The sequence below is a fragment of the Panthera leo genome, chromosome C1 (assembly GCF_018350215.1).
Source record: "Panthera leo isolate Ple1 chromosome C1, P.leo_Ple1_pat1.1, whole genome shotgun sequence".
Lineage (NCBI taxonomy): Eukaryota > Metazoa > Chordata > Mammalia > Carnivora > Felidae > Panthera > Panthera leo.
This window is the reverse complement of record NC_056686.1, coordinates 12239799-12264194: the sequence shown is the minus strand read 5'-3', so window position 1 is coordinate 12264194 and position 24396 is coordinate 12239799. Positions and strand designations below refer to the sequence as shown.

Below are 24396 nucleotides of genomic sequence, written 5' to 3'. Positions count from 1 at the left end.
TTACCGACAGGTTCTAATCCCAAAGAAGGACCCAAATTGGACTCAAACCATTCGTGTTGCTGCAGATTTATTAGCCACTGGTAGAAACCCAGCTGGGCCCATATGGGACACATGTGTAACTGGCACACATCTGGAGAAAACCTCCCACCCCTCGCCCCTCCCCTCGCACTCAGCCGTTCATTCCCAGAGTGTCCCGCTGTGAGCTATGTTAGTGGATCTGCCCCTTTGGGCTCCCTCTCCTGAGGCACAGCAGGACATGGAAACGTTGACCAGAGGGCAACAGAAAGCCTAGGACCTATTCTACCAGGGGTCTCCCCTCCTTCAGAACAAGGTGCAGGGCCAAGGAAGCAGCCTATGCATCGTGGAGGACATGTCTCACCCTTGCACGTGCAGGCTTCCCAATCTCCAGGAATTCCCAACATACTTTCTCTCTTAAAATGTATTTCTAAGTAATCTTTACACCCTATGTGGGGCTCAAACCCACAACCCAGGCACACTCCACCGACTGAGCCAGCCAAGTGCCCCCAACTCATACTATCACCTCCAAGAAATTCCAGGAGGTTTTTGCACAAAGCCAGATTTCTGGATTCAGATGATGGGGCAATAAGGCTAAGGGCCAACATTCATTCCTTCAAGACACATCTGGAAAGGACCAACTATGTGAAAGCTCATGCCGGGCACTGCGTGGGGTGTAGAGTTCAACATCTGGTCAGAAGCTTGGCAGGTAGACGGATGATCCCACCTTGATCCAAATGGGCCCCACCTCCTTCCCTCTGGGGGAAGCTATGGGTAGACTCTCTCCTGCGTGGAGGGATCTAACGTTAGGGCTGCTCCCCTGCAGGGTGAGAGGCAATCACACCAAAGCAGAAGTGTGGGTCCTTCCTCCATTAGGACACGCAGGCCAAGATGGCAGATGAGATGCATGGATGTTTCTAGACCCCAAAGTGCATGAGATCTCAAACAGAGGATTTGGGGGTGAGAAGGGGTAAGTTTGGAGGAGTCCCCATGGGTCTTGTTGATCCACATGAGAGGCTTTCAAGAAATGAGGACTTTCTTCTTGAGAGGCCAACAAGAATCAAGCCTGAAAACCAAATGGGTTGCAACACTTCTAGGGAAAAGGCTTCCGAGAGAGACAGTCACCCTCGGCGTGCTATCTGGAACCTTGGGGTCTCTTGACGCTTATTGTTCAGGGCCCCCCGATGTCCCACCCCAGGGGGCGACGACAATGGGGGGGGGGGATGGGCTCAGGGCACCATGTTCCACCACTTGAAGGAGAAGGGCTGCCGGCGCACGTTGGTGCCGCAGTGCACCTCCCCGTGCAGCATGTGGTACGGGGTGAAGTCGTCGATGAAGGTGCAGTGGAGGCCCAACGGCTCCAGCAGGGACCGCACCTTCTCCTCCAGGCAGCAGCGGCCGTTGATGATGGGCCCGAAGGGCTTGGGGATGCCCAGGTGCTTCCCCAGCACCAACATGTTCACCTGCGAAGAATAGGGGTCCCGGGTCAGGGGCGACACTTCCTCATCGGCTCCATGTCAACACCTGCACCATACCTGGCCGGACCTGCGTCTGTCTTCCAGGCGACCCTGAAAACAGCTCCTCACTCTTGCACGCAGGGGAGAAGCACCGCGGTGGGGGAGAACTCTGGCCAGCTGTGCGTTGCCAAGGGAGCAACCGCTGAGCTCCCAGGGACAGCTTATTTCAATCCCAGCGACCGCCCTCCTCACTGGTGGATCGTGGCCGCGGCCATGTTTGTGCCGCAGAAGCCCAGCTTCCTACGTTGGAGCTGATTGGACCAGGGCAGACATCTGACCCACGCTGGACCAATCAGATTCTCTCTCTCTCTCGTGTTTGAAGATGACCCGAGTGGGCCGGCTGGGTAGATCTCTGCCTACCTCTGTATCTCTGTGTATGTTTATATTCCTCCCCAGGAACAGAGAAGCAAAGGAAGCCAAGCTGGGGCAAGGGAAGGGGGAGGGAGCAGATGATGGAGACGCAGAGATGAGAGATGGTCCCAGGCCCTCCTGAAGGCGCCACTGCAGCCATCCCTGCCCTCAGCTTTCATGGCATCCTTGCATTAGACCTCCTGCTCTGGCCGAAGCCGGCTCCCGTGGCCCCGTGTCTTGCAAGCACCAGAGGCACTTGCATAATTGCAAGCCTGCCTTAAACATGAAAGGAGGGAAAACTGAGTTTTGCAAATTGGGAAATCGAGGAGGGCGAAAGGTCAGCCAGAAAGGGGAAGGGAGATGGGGGAGATGAAGCAAGGGTGGTGTGGACAGGACCCCAGCGAGGCCCTGATGATGGGCGAGCTGAGTTCCTCTGTTGGGGGAGGGGGGGGTGGAGGTGGATGGGGACTGGAGGAGGGGAGTGACAGGAGGGGAGGGGAGGGGAGGGGCGCTGGGTCATCTACAGCCACGCTACTCAAAGTGTGGTCCCCGGAGAGCAGCCTGAGCGCCACCTGGGTGCTGGTTAGAGGAGCAGCAGTGTCTCAGGCCCTGCCTTGGACCTGCTCAATCAGGACACATGGGGTGGGGCCCCAGCAGTCTACCTAGTCCAGAGGCAAAGCCCTCAGGACTCAACGGAAGACCACTGCTTCCACGAAGCCTTCTTGGATTGCCAGTCCTACCTCTCAGGCTGGAAGTGCTTTGTCCCACCTCTCAACTGCCACTTGGTTTTATTATACAAAAGACATCATTGGGGTATGCCCTAAGAGAGGTGGAGAGAGTTTCTCTCTCACTAGATCAGACTCCCTCCTTGAAAGCAGCAAGCAGACTTAATCGTTTCTGTGTCTCTAACAGTGTACCCTAAATATATGGGGGATGGGGGTACAGCTGCGGGCTCAGACAGAGAACACAAGGGACATCTGAGCTTTCAGCTGACCTGCACTGCGGGGCACACACGACCTCATGCGATCATTGGTTCACTCCACAAATATCATGTAGGTCCCTGGGGGAAGTGAAGGGCCCTTCCCTGATAGCCCCTGAACGAAGGGCTTCGCCAATGAACATTCCATAGTGGCCAGGACATTCCATAGTCAGCCAACTAGAGCCCTCCTGGGGACCATCATGGGACCCCTGATTCTCTCTGCCACCCCCATCAGTCACCGTAATCCCAAACACGGCAGCAACCAAATGTCTTGCCCCTCTGGGGAGCAGAAGCATGGAGCCTAATCTGATGAAACAGATTTAAGTCATGAACAGGGGCCTCACCAAGTCAGGGAAGAAGGCCACTGCCTTTCTCCTCTCAATCTTGAAAAGCTGAGGGATGTCGATGATGTCCTGCTCGGTCAGGCCCAGCTCCCGCTTGAGTACCTCCCGGTTCCAGTCGATGCAGCTCTAAGGGGGGTGGGTAGAGTTGGAGAGACCTTGCCAGCATGCGTCGGGGGGAACCCAAGAGGTCATGTCTGGTTAAGGAGACAGGCTTCCCAGTTGCCCGTAGAGCAGCTCTCCACACAAAACGTACCTGTCCTTGGGTCCCACCCCTCACAGGCCCAGCCGACTCGCTGGGCCAGCTCCAGAGTTTTCCAGAGCGTTCCATCTTTGGCCCTCTTCCCTTCTCTAGATCTTTCACGCTTTAGGGGCTCTCCTTCAACCTCATGCTTGAAAATACCATCTAGACACAGACAACTCCCAAATGTCTGTGTCCCAGCCACTCTCTAGAGCTCTCTAGAGTTCTCTTTCCAGAACTCAGATTTACACATACAACCACCACTTGGAATCTTCGCCTGGATGTCTAATTGGCACATCAGATAGAACGCGTCCAAAGACAAACTCTTCATTTCTACTCCCCCCTCCAGGCGCCGCCCCCCCCCCGGGGTCCTTCAGCTCTGTCATTGCAGCCAGCTGCTTGTGCCAGAAGCCATGCTGTCGTGCCAGTGACTCCTTTCCCCTTCCTTCACACCCATCTTCAACAGGTGCCACGGGCTCCACCTCTAGAATCTGTCCCCACTGTGACCTCTTCACATCCCCTCCACTGCATCCACCTGGTGACAGCCACCCCAACCACTGCCTGGCTTCCTAATTGGTCTCCTTGCTGCATCTGCTTTGGGGCCGCGTGGCAACCATCATAATGACCTCCAGCTGCGTTGGTAGACTTGACCAAGGGCCTTGCTGCCCCTCTGAAACCCTTCCTTTGTTCCCGCCCGAGGCCACACCTCCCTCCAGTTGCTAACAGCCAATGGCGAGTACAACAAGGACACTAAGGCAAACTATTTCTGGGAGACAGGGGACTCCTCTGCTGGCCAACAGCAGCTTGGGGAAACCTCCACAGCTTTGCTAAACTTGTCTGAGACTGCACGGCAGTACAGGATGCCCCCCTCGGCCTTCCTCCCCTCCGCACCCCCCCCCCCCCCCACTCAGGGTCTGCTCTCCCAGGTCCCTCCAGCTCCCTTCCTCTTTCTCGGGGACAGGCACTGTCCCTAAAAGGATCTCTGCATGTTGAACCCCGTCTTGGCATTTGCTTCTTAGAAGAGAGTGCGTGGGTATTCTGTTTGTCCTTCCGGAACCCCTATGTACCCTTCTCCCCTGCTCTGTGCCTTGGGAGGCTGGTCCTTGGCAATCAGGGGCTCCCATGCCCTCTGGCTTCTGGTCGGATTCAGCCAATGGGGCACTGACAGGAGGTGGGGGTGATAGAGTGCAGTTGGGATATTTGCTCCTGCACCTACCTCACTGCCAGGTCACTGCAGGCTGGCCAGGACGGTCACAGCTCCTGTCTCACAGCCCTCTTTTCATGGTGACCCATCCCATCCCAGTTCCAGTACCCCCCCCCCAACTAATTCCTTCAGGTCTAGGTGTCACCACAGCTCCCCTCCCCTTAGCCTGGGGACACTGCACAGTCCCTTACTGACTTCCTCCAATCCTGCCTGTGCCTTTGTAAATATTCCCTTGGTAAAGCTGTTCCACCGTTATCCAGCTTGAAGCATTTCCTGCCGGGATCTGATGTCACCCCACCCACCCCTGCTATGAAATATTGCTATATTGTCAACACAACAGCGGAGAGATTCTTTCAAAGCATAAATCAGATCGGGTCCCTCCTCTGCCCAAATCCCCTGGCGGCCTCATATCTCTGAGCCATAGCCAAAGTCCTTGTGGTCCCCTCCATCACTTGATGACCCAGCCTCCCCTCACTCCACAACCCCCTGGCTTGTCCCCAGACAGTCCATGCCCCTGCATTCTACATCAAGGCCATCGTGTGGGCTGTTCCCTCTGCCTGAATGCACGTCCTTCCCACATGCACACAGCTTACCCTTCATTTCTCCAGGGGCAGAGGAGGGATTGGAGCCCCTCTGTCTGGGCCAGTTCCAGCCTGGGCTTTCACAGACCCCGAGCCTCAGACTCTGTCCCCGTTGCTGTCCCCAGCCACGCCCACCTTCCGCTCACAGCCCTTGGCCCTGTACCTGCACAAACTTGTTGTAGCTGATGAGGTTTGCATTGGAGAGGACCTGGTTGATGGAGACGGTGTTGATCTGCTTGTCACCTGTGAGGGAGAGACCGACACTAGACGAGGGGCAGGAACAGTGCCAGCGGTGAGGGTCACCTGCTCTGGGAGGCAGCCGGGCAGAGGCCAAGTTCACAGCTACTGGTCTTGTGAGACCAGCTCTCTGGTCTTTCTGGACACTGGGTAGGCACCACCCAGCAGAGCTCAGCCTGGCCACTGTGCGAGCCTGGGCGTGGGAGGGGTGGGAGGGACAGGCGACCACAGCACCGTGCACTTTAGACCTTTCTTTGAGGGCACGGGAAGTGGTGATGACTTTTACTGGAAATGCCCACCTGTTCCAGGGCACTGGGTGGCGACTCCTTTCGCCAAGGGGCGGTAGTGGGGCCGGTCACCCACCTGCCCATCAGTGCCAGCCCCGATGGACACCACTGGACCCTGTCCCTGCCCTCCACAAGGCGACCGCCTGGCAAAGGGGCTTCCCAGAGGCCCAGCTTGGGGTCAGCCAGCTGGGGTCCGGTCCCAGCTCCGTCGCGTTCTTGCTGAGCCCCCTGGGCCAGTGACTTCCCCGACTTCCCCATGTTCTTGGGTATGTAGCGGGAGGGGACAGTAATCTGTGAGGTCAGCAGGGGAAAGGGCATGGAGCGTGGCCTGGGGCGTGGGACACGGGGGGGGGGGTGACTGACGAGCTGTGCTGGGCCTCCACGGCCACTGCTCCACAGGATGGGGCAGCACGGTGGCTGCGGGTGGCCTGACGGCTGTGAACGCCCGCAGTCTCCTTCCTAGCTGGGCGGCTGGAGTAACCGCTCGGCCCGTTCCTGGGTCTCGTTCACGGTCAGTGTTGTCCTTCCAGGAAAGATAAACATGGTCTTGCCTCCACCTGGTACATGACACCTGGATTTGAGGCTTTTTAAGGTTTGGGCTCAGAGGCATTAACCATGGTCCCTATGGGAACAACGGGGCGGGGAAGACTATTTCTTTCGTCTCACGGCTGGGGCTCCGGGGTGGTGGCGGGAAGGGGATGAGGATCTTAAAATGCAAAGAAACGGACTGGAAAGTTCTACCTGAGCGCTTCTGAGTTCTGCAGAAGCTTTTCTCTTGGAGGTAGGTTTGGCCCAGGATATCATTTACCACCTACGAGGCCAAGAAAATCTATGATCCACCCCTGCCCCCCAGCCAAAGGTTTTTGCCCCGAGACCCCCAGGGACCCTGTCAGAGAGGAAGGCCCCTCTAGGAGCCACGCGGTCTTGGTGGGGAAAGGAATTTGAGCCAACAAGCTTGCCCATCCACTGTGGCCCATGCCAGCAAGCTCTCTCAGAGCTCCTTCTAAGCAAAATGCAAATGCGGGGCCCTTTGCTCAAAGAGCAGAGGAAAAAAAGTATCACCAAAAGTACTAAAATATAACTTTGGCTTTCCTCTGCGGTCTCCCTCCTGCCCTAGCAGGTGGGGTGTTTTTTTTTTTTTGTTATTGTTTTGTTTTTATCTTTATTTACTTTTGAGAGAGAGACAGAATATGAGCAGGGGAGGAGCAGAGAGGGAGACACAGAATCCGAAGCGGGCTCCAGGCTCCGAGCTGTCAGCACAGAGCCCGTCGCGGGGCTCGAACCCACGAACCGCGAGATCGTGACCCAAGCCGAAGTCGGACGCTCCACCGACGGAGCCACCCAGGCGCCCCGCGTGTTGGTTTTTCACTTGCTATCGGATGTGGCGCTCCCTCGGCTATGGGACGCCTGCGTGGTGGGCACGGACCCTCGTGGCAGCACTGGGAGCCCCACCTGGAACTTGACACGTGCTGCCACACATCCCAGCCCGTGAGCCACAGACGGAGCCAGACAGCTTCCCTTCCCACAGGCCCACCATCCCGAGCCATGGCCAACAGGTGCTCTCCAAGGGCCAGGGCAGCCTCTGCACTGTGGACAGGAGGCTCACCCTTCCAAGCTGCCCACCACATCCCCTGTGGCACTGCTAGTCCAGGACAGGGACAGTTAATGCCAGCACCCCCCTCCCAGATGCCAAGGGGCGTGTGCATCCAGGCCTGCCCACTCCCGGGCTCCTGCTGCAGCCATCAGCGGGCAGGGGCAGGGAGGGGGAGGCCCAGTAGGCCGGGGCTCCGGGGAGTGAGGGTGGGTACAGAGGGATCTCATCCCTGGGAGGCAGCAGGAGGATTCTCACACAAGGCACAGATTATTAAGAATTTCAAGAGAGTGAGAGCAGAGCATTAAACCTTCTGAGGGGAGGGCCCTGTCCGGTGACACTGGTCACGCACCCACAAAGCTGGCCACATCTCCGCCCCAGCCCCGGGCAGTGGGGGCTGGTGGGGCAAGGCGCGCGGTGGCAGTGAGGCTCTTGAGGTTTAGGGGACGGCCCTGCTCTAGAATTTTCCATCCCTCTCTCAAGCCCGATGACGTGTCCTGCTTTAGGTGAGGGGGCAGGAAGGCTGGGCTGAGGGACACGGCCCTGGTGCTTACCGACAACCCCTTTGAACAGGAGGGCCCTGCCGTGGCCCCACTTCTGCTTCTCCTGGAAGAGCTTGAAGCAGGCACCAGGACTGGCCAGGAGCATCCGGAAGCCCTGTGTGGAGAGGGCAGACGCGCCTGAGCTCCCCTGGCCTCCTGGAGCTCATCCTTTGACTCAGACACCCGGGGACAGGCCGGTAACCCCGCTCCTTACCTTCCCGTCGGGGGCAGGGACAAAGCTCAGAAACTCATCCACGTGGCCCACGGCCAACCAGTCCACAAAGAGCTCCACTGGGGGCTGCACTCTCTGCGCGTGGAGGAAGTCCCGCACCACCTGCGTGACCCGGCGGCCACTGGACCTGCGGCCCGAGGGGTTAAAAAGAGTTGTTTCACTTTAAAAAGTCTATGCAGAAATGGAATGAAAGAGTTCAAGGTTTCTGCAATATCTGAGCTTTTAAAATTGTATTTATTCTGAGAGAGAGAGAGAGAGAGTGCAGGAGAGGGGCGGAGAGAGAGAGAGTCCCGAGCAGACCACGCTGCCGACACAGAGCCCGACGTGGGGGCTCGAACTCATGAACCGTATGATCATGACCTGAGCCGGAGCCAAGAGCCGGACGTTTATCCAACTGAGCCACCCAGGTGGCCCGCAAGGTCTGATTGTTGTTTTAAACAAAAAGACACGCACCGTTTTGTAAGCAGGAAAGACAACAAGCACGTATTCTTTCAATTCTGCTCGGGGTGAGCTCTTGTGCAGGGGCAGGACAGCTCGGTCCCAGGCACCCGGCGGGTGACCCACCAGGTCTTGCCATCCAGACACACGCTCCGAGCCGCCCTCAGACCCACGCTCACGTTCTCCAAGAGCCTGATACCCAACCCTACCCCGTGCCCTCTGGCCAGGCGGCTCTTCTTTGAGTTTAACTTGGGTCTCTCTTGCTGGGGCCTCACCTTCCTGCACATCAGTGGGAAGAGAGGTGGACAAGGTCACCCCAAGAGGCCTCACAGCCCCAGCCTCTTATGCTCACGAACGTAAACCCCGTTCTTCGTTTGCCCTTCTGCAGAAGTATCTACTGGCATGGCCCAAACTTCCTCTTTCCGTGGGATCCCGTGCTGAGGACAGTTAGTCCCCTCCAAAGCCTCTTGCTTCATCTGTTATTTGACCTCAAGTCTGTCCTAACTGCTTTGTTGAATTTGGTTGGCCCGATGTCTTGGTCAATGCCACAGCCAATAACCATTACCACATCATTCCTTTTCTTTTGCATCCGTATCTCTGTCACATGTGGAACAACAAATAATCTGTTATTCTGTGTGTGTGTGTGTGTGTGTGTGTGTGTGTGTGTGTGGTATGACATCTCGTTTTCTTTTCTTTTCTTGCTTTTTTTTTTTGGACATCTCGTTTTCCATGTCCTATTCCTTCCTTCTCCTGTTCTCAGGAAAATAACTGATAGTAGTCATTTACATCATAGTATGAACAAGCTCTTGAAATAGAATTTCCCCAGGACTGTTGAGACTTGAGGCTTCTTCTTCCATAACTATTAATTAATAGATTGTATTAGCAGTATCGTCTATTTTCAGAATCAGAAGACCTAAGTTACGTCCTAACTGTGCATTCTGTGTGGCCTGTACCAGGTCATTCACCCTCTCTGGGCTCACTTATGAAATGAAAAGGCTGGACTGAATGGTCTCTTCGGTCTACTCCCAGTTTGGCCTTTTCAAACTCCCCAGGGTGAAGCGTGGACAGTGTCTGGTGAACAGCCTGCTGTACCACCATCCCCACATCTAGAACTAGAATTTTATCTTTCCATTCTGGTTCTTTCCCAGGAACAGAATGGTCCCTCACCACCCCAGCCACCGTCGCCGCCCTCCACCCCAGGAACACCTCTCCCTGCTCCTCTCTCACCCAGGCAGGTTGCCCCCGATGAGGATCCGCCCCAGGGGGTACTCTTTCCCATTGGCCACCACTGGGGGGCTGACCTCCAGGTTCCCGAAGGAGTCCAGGCCACTCACAGAGCTGTCTTGTGGTTCCCGTGTCACATAGCCGAAATCTGGACCCTGGCGAGGGGAACGGAGTCAGGCCAGCGGTGGGGGTCACCAGAAAAAGCTTGAACCACCTTGCTGGGCTCTGAGCTCCTTGAGGATGGGGCAGGAAGTGGCTGCCCGTTCTTCAGATGGAAATACTGAGTCTAAGACTCAGTCTGACCTATTCAATATATTTTTTTAACGTTTTTATTTATTTTTGAGAGCTAGAGAGACAGAGCATGAGCTGGGGAGGGACAGAGGGAGAGGGAGACACAGAATCGGAAGCAGGCTCCAGGCTCTGAGCTGTCAGCACGGAGCCCGACACGGGGCTTGAACTCACGAACTGCGAGATCATGACCTGGGCCGAAGTCGGACGCTCAACCGACGGAGCCACCCAGGCGCCCCCTGAGCTGTTCAATATTTCACACACACGCAGGGTCCTATGTTGGGAAACCTGTGAGGCCAGGGCTATAAGATCATTTTTGCTGATGAAGAAACTGAGACTCAGCGCGGGGAGGTGACTCATGAAAAGTCACATGCATATGAGTAACCGAGCCGGGTTGTTCTGATTGTAGAGCCTGTGTTCTTAACAACGGCACTGCCCGCCCCCCGCCCCCTTACCTAGGGCCGCCGGATTTAGGAAATAAAAATACGGGATGCCCAGTTACATTTGAATTTCCGATAAACAAATACACTTTTAGTATAACTAGGTCCCGTGCGATGCTTGGTACAAAAGGTTACTCGTTGCTTATCTGAAATTCAAATGTAACTGGGCATCTCTCGTATTTTTTTCTGGTCACTCCTGTCCCTAAAGAACGTGGTTCCCAGTGCAGCCCCCTAGACCCTACGCCCTACACCCCAGTGTGGCTCTTGGGTAATGTCCCTCAGCCCTCAGAGCCGGGCAGCAGCCTGCGGCCTGACACTCACCAGGATCCTTTTGTAAGGGAAGTCCTGTAGTTCTCCATTCCTGGGGGAGTCAAAGACCACCGGGAAGGTCTTGTGTGGCGCCTCAACATAGCCCAGTTCCATCTCGTCCTGCGAACGAGAGAGACGCCATGTGGACAATCCGCGCTCGTTTGGCACCGAGAACCTTGGAGAAGACTGTTCGTGTGGGTCCTTCGTCTCAGGCCTGCCTTGCCCTTCGGGGTGAGGAGGGTAGGGGTGTATGATGCCTGCTGGCTGGAGGAGGGGCTGGAGGCTCAGAGAGGGCACGCTTTTGCTCCGGTCACACAGCAAGACAGGAGGGAATGAATGAGAAGGTGGATGTGACCCTGGGGGTGTCCCTGTGCCAGATGGGGCAGAGTGGACACAGAGAGGAGCTCAGGGTGGCCCGACTTGGACAAATAAGTCACTGGACATCAGCCAGCACCTCTGGCCTCCACATGTAGTCATGAAGGAAGGGCTGGCAGCTGGACAAGGCTGAGGGGACCCAAGGAGGTAGAGATCTGCCTCCTTCTCAGATCGCTCAACATTCAACCCAGTTCAATCCTAAGCCCTCTGGTCCTGGAGGCAGAGGTGGCTCAGCACCGATGAACTCTATATCCGGTGAGAAGCTCACTGGTACGTACCTGGCCCTGCTCTAAGCTCCTTATAAATATTAATTCCAGGAATCCTCATCATACACCTGCACAGAGTCACTATTGTTACCCATGTGACAGATGAGGAAAGCGAGGACCAGAGAGGTCTAATTATTGTCCAAGGGCACACAGCTAGTCAGTGGCACAGCCGGGCTCCAAACCCAGCCCATCTTGCTCCAGACTCCTGCCCCGAGCTTCCACCTCACTGGAGGACCCTCCAGCCACGAAAGCTTCTGAGCTTGGCATTCAGGGTCTCCCGCTTCAGCGCCTCCCTTCACAGAACCTTGGCCCTGGCCCACAAGAGTGCCAGACATTCTTTCTCGTGCCTCCCCTCTCTGGGCCCTTGCACATGCTGGTCTGAGGACCAGCATCGCGGAACCCCGGCACGGCCCTTACCAGCTCTGTGGCTCTGGGCATTTGCCCCCCGAGGGCTCCTCAGGTGGGTGACAGCAGGGAGGTGTCGAGAAGGTGAAAAGGATACCACACATGACCCCCCCCCATAAGCGCTTGATAAACGGCAGCACTCATTGCCCATCCGGTCCCACCCAGGTGTCCCTCCTCCGGGAGGTCTTTACCCATCCCCCAGACAGAGGTGATGCCACCATCCCCCAAACCCTCTGGCACTTGGCCGACCCTGCCCCGCCCCCCACCCCACCCTCATCCCCGCTGCACCTTCAGCTACGGGAGCGGGGGCTTTGTTGCAATAATTCACCACATCAGGGCTTCTCAGCCGCAGCACAACTGACACTCAAGGCCGGATCATTCTTTCTTGTGTATTCCCTGCAGGATGCTTAGCAGCATCTCTGAGCTCCACCCACTAGAAGACAGTAGCACCCCCACCCTGGGTGTGACAGCCCCACATTCGCCCAGATGCTGCCAAATGTCCCTAGGGGGACAGAGCTGCCTCCCATGGGGAACCACAGGACCAGGCTGCTGAGGGCAGGGAGTGTGTCCCACACCCCCGCCATCCCCTTCAGGGCCAGCCCCGTGCCTAGCCCACATCCTGTGGGCGAATGGGAGTTCAGTCTAGTGTCAGGGTGTGCCTGGGTCTCCGGAAAGTTCTGGAGAGAAGGAGAGAGCTCTAGGTCTAGAAGGAGAAAAAGGAGCGCCCTGGGGAGGACACTCACAGCCCCCAGGTCCTTCTAAGAATTCGTAAGTGACCTCCTCCCACCCCCGCTCGGGATACGCCAGCCTCAACCTCCAAGACGCTGTCCATGGTACCTGGATCCAGCGGTCATTGCGGTTCTCGTTCTGCGGGCAGATGGTCAGCTTGCAGCCAGCCTTCCTGGCCAGCTCCGCCACGGCGTCCACAAAACACGTGTTGTTCCCCACGCTGCAGACAAGCCCAGGGAGAGGGGCTCAGGACACAGCCAGGTCTGGAGACCAGAGGGGCCTCCGGGGTCAGAAGGACACCTGCTGCCCCCCCCCCCCCACACACACACACACTCACCGGCACACGTATACCTCCAGGGGCGGCAGGGTGCTGGGCGTCATAATCCAGGGCGCCACACGGAACACCACGGTGTCAGTGAAGATCGGGGACTCGGAGAAATCCTGCAGAGGGGGAGGAGCAGAAGGGGAAGAGCGCCAGCCTTGGAATCCAGAGGCCCGGCTGAGTCAAGGACCACGTGGACCCTGGGCAAGCCGCTGGCACCTCTTAGTTTCTAGAGAGGCACCGTGGGGTGGTGGAGAGGTCTGGGACCCTTCATGCCAGCGGAGCCCCTCCCCCCCAGGACGGAGCCCTGTCCCCCCCCACTCCTCCTTGGCCACCCCTACCTCGTTGGAGTCGTCCAGCAGGGTGACGTGGAAGGACACGAGCCCCGTGAAGCTGGCATCAGGGAAGGAGAGCCCCTCCACGAAGAAGCGCTCCTCGTCACCGTGGAAGCGGGGCACCTCGTACGACACCTTGTTCTGGCCCAGCACGTGCCTGTAGGCCTCGCACGAGTCCTCGGGACCTGGGCGGGGACGGAAGGGATGGCCGTGACTCCCAGGTGGGCCCGCAGAGCACCAGGGGCGCAAGAAGAAGCCGCCGCGCCAACCTCCCCAAAGAGCCTCAAGCCAGACCGCAGCCCCCACCTCTGCCCTCCCGCCGGCAAAGGAGCGACAGGAGCTCGATACCCAGTGTGGGCACGGCCCAGGGAGGGGCTGTTCCTTTCTGAGATGGCTGTTCAGACCTTCCGCAGGACGATCTGGCAACCTCTCACAAAGTCCCGTCTACTCCTAAGCAAGCAACCCCGTGGCCAGGAGTTGACGGAAATCTGTACGTACAAATACACGTACAAGGGCGTCCGCTGGTTCTTTATCCGGTCATTGAACTAATATTTACAGGGCACCTCCTCGGCACCGACAGGGCATGGTTCTAGACTCAGGAGCAAACCGGGAGCAAGGCCCGTGCCCTCGAGGCGCCTGTACTGTTGCAAAGTCAGAACAATGGGATGTTCAGGGCACTGGATGTGTTATAGCACATCCACGCTTTGGAATACCACGCAGCTGTGGACAAGATCAAGGAGGAGCCGGATAAATACAGAAAGGGGTGTCGGGTATAGGATTCCGTGGGAGAAACCGCTGGGAAAGCTGAAGACATGCACGCCACGCACAGAGACAAGTGACGAAGAACACAGAGCGAATCGTTAACGATGAACACGTGTTAAGAGTCAGGTTTAGGGGTGAGGATAGGGAACTCTCATTTTTATTTAAAAAATTTTAGGGGCGCCTGGGTGGCGCAGTCGGTTAAGCGTCCGACTTCAGCCAGGTCACGATCTCGCGGTCCGTGAGTTCGAGCCCCGCGTCAGGCTCTGGGCTGATGGCTCGGAGCCTGGAGCCTGTTTCCGATTCTGTGTCTCCCTCTCTCTCTGCCCCTCCCCCGTTCATGCTCTGTCTCTCTCTGTCCCAAAAAAAAAAAAAAAGTTGAAAAAAAAATAAGAAATTTTAATATTTATTTTTGAGAGAGAGAGAGAGAGAGAGAGAGAGGGTGGGGGAGGGGCAGAGAGAGAGGGAGACACAGAATCCAAAGCAGGATCCAGGCTCCGAGCTGTCCGCACAGAGCCTGCCGCGGGGCTCGAACTCACAAACAGTGAGATCATAACCTGAGCCGAAGTCGGACGGGAGCTCAACCTACTGAGTCACCCAGGCGCCCCAGGGAACTCTCATTTTTTTAGCCACATATACTTCTATAGTGTTTGATCTTGTTAACAATGAGCATTTTATTACTTGCATGCGTGTGTATCTTTAAAAGATATTTTATGTCCTTGCTCGTACGGGTGATAAGAGCATCGTGGCTGTGTGAAGAAAGTCATTTTTTGGGGGGCACTTTTGGAAAGTCATTTTTTGGGGAGATGCATGCTGAATTATGCAGGGGCACTAGCCATAGTGTCTAGGAGTGGCTTTAAAATACTTCAGCAGGGGCACCTGGGTGGCTCAGTCGGTTGAGCGTCTGACTTCGGCTCAGGTCATGATCTCACAGTCCGTGAGTTCGAGCCCCGCATCGGGCTCTGCGCTGACAGCTCGGAGCCTGGAGCCCATTTCAGATTCTGTGTCTCCCTCTCTCTCTCTCTGCTCCTCCCCCGCTCACACTCTGTCTCTCTCTCTCTCTCTCCCCCTCTGCCCCTCTCCCCTGCTCATTCTCTCTCTCTCTCTCTCTCTCTCTCTCTCTCTCTCTCTCAAATAAACAAATAGGGATGCTTGGGAGGCTCAGTCAGTTAACTTCGGCTCAGGTCACGATCTCACGGTTCATGGGTTCGAGCCCCGCCTCAGGCTCCATGCTGACAGCTCAGAGCCTGAAGCCTGCTTTGGATTCTGCGTCTCCCTCTCTCTCCGCCCCTCCCCTGCTCACACTCTGTCTCTCTCTCTCTCTCAAAAATAAAACAAACATTGGGGCACCTGGGTGGCTCAGTCGGTTAAGCATCCGACTTCAGCTCAGCTCATGATCTCACAGTTCACGGGTTCGAGCCCTGCACTGGGCTCTGTGCTAACAACTCAGAGCCTGGAGCCTGCTTCCGATTCTGTGTCTCCCTCTCTCTCTGCCCCTCCCCGTTCACGTTCTGTCTCTATCTCTCAAAAAATGAATAAACATGAGAAATAATAAAATAAAATAAAACAAAACACTTGAGCCAACAGGATCAACGGAGCGAGAGAGGCAAGACAGCGGTAATTGTCGAATCTGAGTGGTTGGCCTGTGGGGGTCCATTACTATTCTCTCTACTTTTGTGTATGTTTGAAAGTTTGGGTAATAAAAATTTCTGAACGTGCTTGAAGTACATTTTTTAAATTGATCCATCCAATCAAATGGCCTTGGGCCACAGTTCCCTGGGGACCCCAGCGGACCTGCTTTGAAGTTCCCACACCTGACTGTGCTTCATCTGACCCCCAAGGCAGGCTGGAAGCCAGAGCAGGGGCTGCCCTCCGGCCCAAGGTGGGGAAACTGAGGCCCCCCTCCCCAGCAGTGGGGGTGTGGGGGATGGGCATGAACTCACCGCAGGTGTGGAAGACCCGGGCCCACTTGGCATCATAGCTGGAGGTGTGGAGGATAAGTCTGTGGTCGTCAAAGAGGGCGGCGGGGCCTTGGGTCCGCAGGACCATGATTGACATGTCTTCCAGGTCTGTGGAGCCAGACAGGAGCGGCAGCTCAGGGGGCCTGTGACACTCTGTCTTCTCCTCCTGCCCACCGCGCCCCCTAAGGGCAGAGGGTGCCAGGACCCGGGTGTCTGAGCCCCAGCTCCGCCCACCCTGAGAAAACACTGGAAACCATGAAGACGCCTCCTCACCTGCCCAGAACTCTAGAAAGTGCAGAGGGGCCAGCCCAGTGCCTGGCACGTGACAGGTGAGAAGGTGTGGGGCGGGCAGGCTACCTGGCCGGGTGCAGGGGAGGGTTCTGGTCTCAGTGCCCCAGCCCGTCACTCCCTGCTGGCACGGACAGGCCCCTCCCTCCCTGAGTCTCAGAGCTCCCCTCTCTGAAACGAGGGACAGATGCGTCCACTTTCAGAGAGGCTGTGTGCACCCATGTGTAAGGCGCCTGGCCCGCATCCCAGGCAATCGCCGAGGCCTTCCTCACGGGGCTGTGGCACGCGGCGTGGGACAGACTTGGAACTCGGGACGTCCTAAAATGCAGGCCAGGGATAGACGCCCGGCAGGGAGGCCGGCCTTGGGGTCGGGAAGCTTCGGACCTGCCACAGGCGGGAATCCCGGCGGGGAGGCGGAGCGGTGACCCTGGGCTCCCCCTCACCTTGCAGGCAGTGCACGTGCTGGTCACAGTTGTCCTGGTCGTAACAGTTCGGATCGTCCTTGTCACAGTTCACCAGCAAGATGGCTCCATAGCCACTGGGCCCCCAGACCCACTGCCGCTGTCCATAGCAAAGCATAGCTGCTGATGGGGCTCAGACCGGACCTGAGCCCCCACCCCGCAACTCCTAACCCCACCTCTTCCTCTTCACCCTCCCTGTGAGGGTAGGTCCACTCTCACTGAAGCGCTTCCTGCACCTGATGTGGCAATGGCTCCCTACTGCCCACACCCCCAAGTCCAAACCACGCAGTGGTCTTTCATGGCCAACTGTGATGTGTCCCCAGCCAACGTCCCCTTCCTCAACAGGCAACCTCCTGATTACAGATCCATTCCTGGCTCCAGGCCTTAGCTCCCACTATTCCCTCCACCTGGAATGCCCTCCCTCTTGCATTTACGGTCCACCTGGACCTCTTGCTTTGACCTCCCAAGGCATTGAGTGCCACCACAGTCCAGACCCAAGTCCTTGAACAGTTTCATTCTTGGCAGAGTTCCCTTCTCACCTAGATCAGAAGGTTGGCACGCCATGGCCTGTGGGTCCCAGCTGGCCCACTGCCTGTTTTTGCAAATAAAGCTTTATTGGAACAGTCACATCCCTTTGTTCTATGTTAACTATAGGTCTTTGACACTACAATGACAGAATCGAATAGTTGCAACAGAGACCCTTTGCAATGCCTAAAATATTTACTATCTCATGTTGCAGAAAAAGTTTGCTGACCCCTGACCTGGACTGAAATTCCCAAAGGACTTTTTTGCCACAAAGCGAGGCCCAGCCCAGGCCTGGGCATCTATATAACTTGATAATTCTCGGTAACGTTTATGTTCTCCTGGTAAAAGAAGATCCCCAGTCATGCCTGGCTCCCATTTGGCTCCCGTGACCTCAGCAGCAGCAGGGAGGCAAGGGGGATACCTGTCATGACCTCGCCCCTCTTAACCCAACCTAGGTCAACTCCAAACTCCAGGCCCCTTTCTGGGCCCAGATCGAGATGCCCTACCTTGTCCACGAAGCTCCTGTTCTGTCTGCCCTCACAGTTCAGGTCACAATCCAGAGCGATGTCTGCAAGGGGAGGGCAGAGATTAAGTTACTAGGGGGTGCCCAGGAGTCCAGCACAGGTCTGTGGCCTCTGTTTCTCAGCCTCAATCTCAGGACCCATCTAGAACTGGGCAAAGAAAGTCATTTCTAAGAAGACACTGTCCAGAGGTAGAAGCATCTGAAGTCCCTTTCCTTGAGCTGGGGAACGAGGCCTTGGGGAAGAAGGAGGGTATGAGGAAAGGGCCAGGTCAAAGGGTGCCCCCCCTCCAGGAAGCCTTCCCCGACTCCTCCCTCTTCTGCATCCATACAGCCCTCACTGTCTGGGGCCCACCCTATACTGAGCCCAGGTTCTCCTGGACATTCTTGGTCTCTGTGAAGCTGGGGATGGGGCAGTGAGCCTGGTCGTTGGTGTTAGACGATGAAGATGTGAATCCAGGCTCTGGCACCTACTGGCTCTGTGGCCTCTCTGAACCTCAGCTTTATCTTATACTCCCCAATCCCAGCCCCCATCCCACATTCTCAATGTTTCTCCCTAGAAAGCAGGGAGATCTTACAGCACAAATGGAGCATTCGAAGGAGAGAAAGAGAGAGAAGGAAAACTCGAAACGAGTTTTAAATATGCAAAAAGATACCCACCCACCATGCAACAGGTGGGTGAATCTCATAAACAGAGTGGAGGCGGAAGAAGCCCAACCCCAAAGAATATGTTCAATATGGTTCCATCCACGGAAAGCTCAAAGAGGCAAAAATAGACTATATTCCTTATATATACATATCCAAGTGAGAAAACCGTAAAGAAAAACATGGAAATACTTATCACAAGATAGTGGTTAGCTCCAGGGGAAGGAGGGAGTTATAATCAGATTTGGGGACTTCGGGGTGCCAGTCATGTTCTAGTTCTTGACCAGGGTGATGGTTGTTCAAGTGTTTGCTCTGTAATTATTCGCCAGCTACACACGTGCACGCGTGCACGTGCATCCACCCCCCCTCCCCACACACACACAGAGCTTTATGCACTTTTGTGCATGTATATTTTCCAGGGGATAAGGGTGTGGGTTTGGGGAGGGAGAGGCAGGGAGATACCCAACCTCAGTCCTAACTAAAGGAAGGCAAACTAAAGCCAAACAGGGTAACTAAGTTCTCAGCCCGGGCAAAATGGAAAAGGCTGACAATGCAGTGTTGGCGAAGGCAATCTCACATGCTGTTGGCAGCTGTGTGAGGTGAGATGGTCTGTTTGGAGAGCAGCTTGGCAGCCTCTACCAAAATTGACAAGCCCTAGTCCCAGCATAAACCCCCCAAATTTACAAGGCACATTCTGCTTCTAACAGCGCCTCCTGCAGACCGAGCATTTTCAACTTTCTTGCAAAGTGCTCTGCAGGGACTTGGACCCGCGCCAACTCCCACCCACCATCAAGGAGCTCCCTGGTTCCATATCCTTGGCAACGCTGAGTTAAGCATCTTTCCGTCTGGGTTCTGATCACTGAGGCTTTCTCTTCTGCGAATTGCTTGTTCATATTTTTTTGCCTGTTTCCATTAGGTTGTCTTTCTTTCTCTTAGGGATTGGAGTTCTCCGTAATCTATATGCACTGAATCAGCCATATGCTTTGCAAATTTCTTCTCTTGGTCCAGAGTTTGATTTCTTTTTCTTTTTTTCTTTTTTTTAAGTAAATTTAAGCCCAATGTGGGGCTTGAACTCATGACCCCAAGATCAAGAGTCTCATTCTCTACGGACTGAGCCAGCCAGGCGCCACCATAGTTTGACTTTTTACTTGTCCTCTGTTACATACAAGTTTTCAATTTTAATAGAGTCTAATGTATCAATCTTCTCCCTTATGGTCTGTGCCTTTGTTTTGCTTGTTAAAAAAACATCTCGCCTACCCTGAGGTTGGAAAGATATTCTCTTCTAAAAGCTTTACAATTTTGATTTTCATTTTAGGATTTTCATTCCATCTGAAATTTATTTTTGAGTATGGTGTGAAGTAGGGCTTCATGTCCATTTTATTCACATGTGGTCACCATCTGAACACGGCTCTGTGTCCAAGTGCTCCTCTGTCCCACTGGTTTGCATTTAACCCTGCATCAATTTCATACTGCCTCAAGTACTATGGCTTGAACAAAGTCCTGATATCTGGTACCACGAATACCTCCACCTTGTTCTTTTTCAAAAACGTCTTGGCCACTCTTGCCTTTTGCTCGTTATATGCCTTTTAGGATCAGCTCTATGAAGATCTATAAAAAAGTCATGTTGGAATTTGTGGGGCACCTGGGTGGCTCAGTTGGTTAAGTGTCCAACTTTGGCTCAGGTCATGACCTCGAGGTTCATGGGTTCGAGCCCCGCGTCGGGCTCTGTGCTGACAGCTCAGAGCCTGGAGCCTGCTTCCGATTCTGTGTCTCCCCCTCTCTCTGCCCTTTCCCTGCTCATTCTCTCTCTCTCTCTCTCTCTCTCTCTCTCTCTCTCTCTCTCTCAGAAATAAACATTAAAAAAAAAGTCATGTTGGAATTTTAATGGGCACATAATTGAGTTTAGATTGTTTGATACTGTTCCAGAGCTCTTGCATCTGTTCTAATGTTTTGTTTGTTATACTCTTCTTTCCCCTCTCTTTTTGTTTCAGTTTAAGTAATTTTTGTTGCCCTATCTTCAAGTTCACTGATTCTCTCTTCGGCTGTGTCAAGTCTACCAACGAACTCACCAAAAACAATTTTTTAATCTCTGTTACCATGATTTTTAGTTCTAGCATTTCCATTTGACTCCTTTTTATAGTTTTTCTCTCTCTGTTGAAATTCCCCATCTACTCCTTCACGTTACTCATCTTTGCCTCTAGAGCCTTTGACGCATTCATCAAAATGACTTCTCTTGTATGGAATTTATATATCAATCTGTGGATAATCAGCACAAAAAAATTTAAGGTGGAAAAAGCAAAGTCCAGTTCCATATCCACAGTATGCCTCCCTTTGCTTACAAAAGGGGGAATATACAGATATGTGTGCGTCCATTTGTATGAGCACAGCAGATCTCTGGAGGGATGCTAGGCTTGGGAATTAGAAGCCTTAGGTTGGAGGGAAGGAGGTTTACTTTTCAATATATACTCTTTTGTACCATTTGAGTTTTCTAAATGTAACTGTCGTGTTTTAATTTTTATTTATTTTTTATTTATTTTTTGAGACAGAGAGAGAGCATGAACGGAGGAGGGTCAGAGAGAGGGAGACACAGAATCCGAAACAGGCTCCACGCTCTGAGCCGTCAGCTCAGAGCCCGACGCGGGGCTCGAACTCACGGACCGTGAGATAATGACCTGAGCTGAAGCTGGCCGCTCAACCGACTGAGCCACCCAGGTGCCCCTTAATTTTTAAAAGAAAATGAGTTGATTTTTATAAAAAGACTCTTGCTCAATGTCATTCCCAACCATTCTCACTCTTGGCCGAGGCCCCAGCATTCCCCCCAACTTACCAACACAGGTGAGGTAGAGCACCGCATAGGCCAGGGGAAGGGGTTCGTGGCTGGAGTGGTAGGAAATCTGAACCTGTAGAGAAATGGGCCCGGAGTCAAGCCAGCTGAAGCCAACAGCCCCCACCCCAAAGGACAGGTCTTGGGGAACCTAGCAAAGAAGAGAGGGAGTCTCGGGAACCTCTGTGCCCTGAAGTTGCGTTCACCAACCCAGCTCTTCCTTTAGCCTTCTCTGTGCCACTTATTCTTCCATGCCTTGGTTGGCCCATCTGTAAAATGGGAACCATCTGTGAGGGAGTCCCTGGAGACCTGGGTCCCGGTGCTACCAATGACTACCGTGTGATTTTTGGCAGGCCCCTCCTCCCCTTTGGATCTATGTCTTGCCATGTGCAAAATGAGGAGGTCTGACTGGGCAGGGTTTATGGATCCTCTCTTATCTGTGGGATTCAGACAGCCTTGGACTTGAGCCCAGCCCCTCTGGGTTCTGTGACCTTGGCCAAGGCCTTTCACCTTTCTGAGCTGTCTCGTTTCTTCATCTGCAGAACAGTGGCCATACAGGTCCCTACCATAGATGATCGTAGTGCCGCTCAGAAACAATACACGTACAAGACTCGCCCCGTAGGTAGTGCCCAAGAAATGCCAGCTATTGTTAATAGCGGGCAGGTGGCATTGTGTGAGATGGTGCAGGGCTCTGGGCTCAGATTCTGAAGCACCACTTGTGAGTATCCCCGGAAGAGTCACTTGTCCTCGGGCCTCAATGTCCCCTGCTGTCAAGTGGGGATAATGATAGTTCCCACCCCAAAGGGTTGATTGCAGGGTGTGACCATCAAGGAAGGAAGGCGTGTGATGTGCTCAGCACAGCGCTTGGCCTGCAGCAAGGGCCCAGTAGCTAAAAGGCCAGGCTGACAATGGCTGAGGGTAACACAGTTCAAGGCCCATGGATCAAAGCCCCTTCCACCCACAGTCCTCCACTTGCACGTTCCTCCTGATGTGGGTCCCTCAGCTCAGCCAGAAGGTTCAGCCTCTTATAGAAGCCATTCACCCCTCAGTGCTGGGAGCCCCTAAATCCTGCAATTGCTGACCCCATGTGTCAAGCCAGAGCAACGATGGTGGCCTCAGCCATACAATTACCCGGCTCCAGGCCAAAGGTGCGGGAAGGGGAAGGACAGGACGCTCTGACCCTCCTCGATCCCTCTTGTCCTTTGCATCTACACAGCCCCCCAGCTCAGCCCCTCTTAGGCGCCCTCTCAGGCTGGCTGGTCCTCTGGCCCTGCCCCACGGCCTCTGTCCTGACCCTCACCAACTCTGCTCCTCACTAGATCAGGCGCCTTCAGGTAAGCCGCGCCTCGTTCTCAGTTTCCTCGTCTGCAAAATGAGTTCCTTGAGTCCTGCCCACCTGCGTCACAGCGCTCAGCGGAGAGGCTCGTCTCCGATACACAAATGGGAAAAGACGTGGGGGTGATGAAGGGAAATTGCTGGCAGGTCTGTGTCGAATACTCGCTCTCTTACTGATGGGCTATGTGGCCCGGACAGAGTTACTCTGAACCTTGGTGGCCCCACCTGTGAAACGGGGATCAGACCCTGCCTCTCCGAGCTGTCGTGAGGGCTGGATGAGGTCATGGTGCCCAGTATGTGGCGTATGGTCAATGGTCTTAAAAGGATCCTTTCCTGAAACACTGCTCCTGACATGGGGTGGGAACCTGCCACTCCCGTGCCACAACACCTGTCTCCCATCACCCCTTTATGGGGGCATCAGCTGTGCCAAGCTCAAGGGCCACCCCATTTCTCCCATCTTTTATTCATTTTTTTTTAAGTTTATTTATTTTAGAGAGAGAGTGAGAGCGAGGGGAGGAGGGACACAGAGAGAGAGAATCCTAAGCAGGCTCCCCACTGCTAGTCGGGAGCCCGAAGTAGGGCTCGGACTCACAAATCGGGAGATCGTGACCTGAGCCGAAATCAAGAGTCAGACGCTTAACCAGCTGAGCCTCCCAGGCGTCCCTCTCGCATCTTGTAAATGCCCCCTGCCCCAGCCAGAGCACTGCCTACAGTCAGGGCTTGTTAAACTCGCCGTTGGTGGCTAAATGAGCCGAGAGGAGACGAAGGGAGGTTACGTGTCTCTGAGAAAGGGAATGGAGTCAGGAAAAGAATGGATTAGGAAAGATGAGGCACCCTGGAGAAGGGGGTCTCCCCAGGCGCCAGCATCCTCCTCCCATCTCTGCTCTCTCTCCTTCATCCAGAGTGACAGAGATCACCTACTCAGCCCTCAGCCTGCAGGTAGGGAAACTGAGGCCCGACCCAGAAAAGCTGGGACATCTCCCCTCACAGGGGTCTCGGGAAACAAGAAAGGAAACCAACGTTGGCTTGTGTTCTGCCCCAGACCAACACCAGGAGGAAGGTGCGGTGATCATTCCCATTTTACAGATGGGGAAACCGAGTCCCAGAGGGCTGATGTGACTTGCCAGGAGACACATAGCTTATGTCTGTAAGTCGCAGAGCTGCCTGGTTCCAGGGCCGGGTGCTTACCCATCATGCTACCCTGGCATCTGGGTAAGCAGAGGGTGCTGGCCCTTGTGGAGCTAGCTCAGCGCCCCACCCCCACCCCAGACCAGGGGACCTGCTCACATGGCTGTCATTGAGGTCATTGCTGGGCGAGTTCATGACCACGATGATCTCCAACCCCGTATCAACGTGCCACCGTCTGGCGTCTGCACGCTCCCGGCCCCTCTCCACACTAGGAGAGATGTAGATGTCCACACCGGGGGTCCCGTAGACCTCGAACATCTCTGTGCCCTCAGGTACCGACCTGGGAAAGACAAGAAGCCATGGGAAGGGCCAGAGGGGGCAATACTCGCTCAGATGCTTGAGCTTTGGCGCAAACTCTTGCTTCCTCCGGGAAGCCTTCCCTGACCACCCCAGGCCTCACATCCCCACAGCAAGTTCCTGGGAGTGAAGCCTGGACCCCACACAAGTGCATACACATTCCCACATTCTGTGTTTATTAACACTTCTCTCGGGAGCGTCTTTGCCTCCCAACAAAACTGCAAGCTCTTTGCAAGTTAGGACCAGTTGAATGCTTTATAATTCCCCGGTGCGGAGCTGGGCACAGGGAGCTCAGCGGACACCAGCCTGCAAACGGACCCCCTGCAATTCTGAGACCGTGGCTT

At 54.9% G+C, this 24396-nt stretch overlaps 1 protein-coding gene across 1 annotated transcript in view; it reads right to left on the bottom strand.

Annotated features, from left to right (window-relative positions):
• Positions 1-68: 68 nt before the first annotated feature.
• Positions 69-24396, bottom strand: part of PADI3 (peptidyl arginine deiminase 3) — a 31665-nt gene continuing 7337 nt past the window's right edge. Inside the window, exons 2-16 of the mRNA XM_042952378.1 lie at positions 23855-24035; positions 21236-21308; positions 17750-17811; positions 16701-16818; positions 15952-16077; positions 13256-13434; positions 12930-13033; positions 12701-12812; positions 10830-10937; positions 9784-9935; positions 8101-8245; positions 7899-8001; positions 5393-5472; positions 3207-3332; positions 69-1478 (exon numbers count right to left, since the gene is read on the bottom strand). Of these exons, the coding sequence (XP_042808312.1) occupies positions 1245-1478; positions 3207-3332; positions 5393-5472; positions 7899-8001; positions 8101-8245; positions 9784-9935; positions 10830-10937; positions 12701-12812; positions 12930-13033; positions 13256-13434; positions 15952-16077; positions 16701-16818; positions 17750-17811; positions 21236-21308; positions 23855-24035 (1903 nt within the window). The 3' untranslated portion in view covers positions 69-1244. The remainder of the gene's footprint in view (positions 1479-3206; positions 3333-5392; positions 5473-7898; positions 8002-8100; positions 8246-9783; positions 9936-10829; positions 10938-12700; positions 12813-12929; positions 13034-13255; positions 13435-15951; positions 16078-16700; positions 16819-17749; positions 17812-21235; positions 21309-23854; positions 24036-24396) is intronic.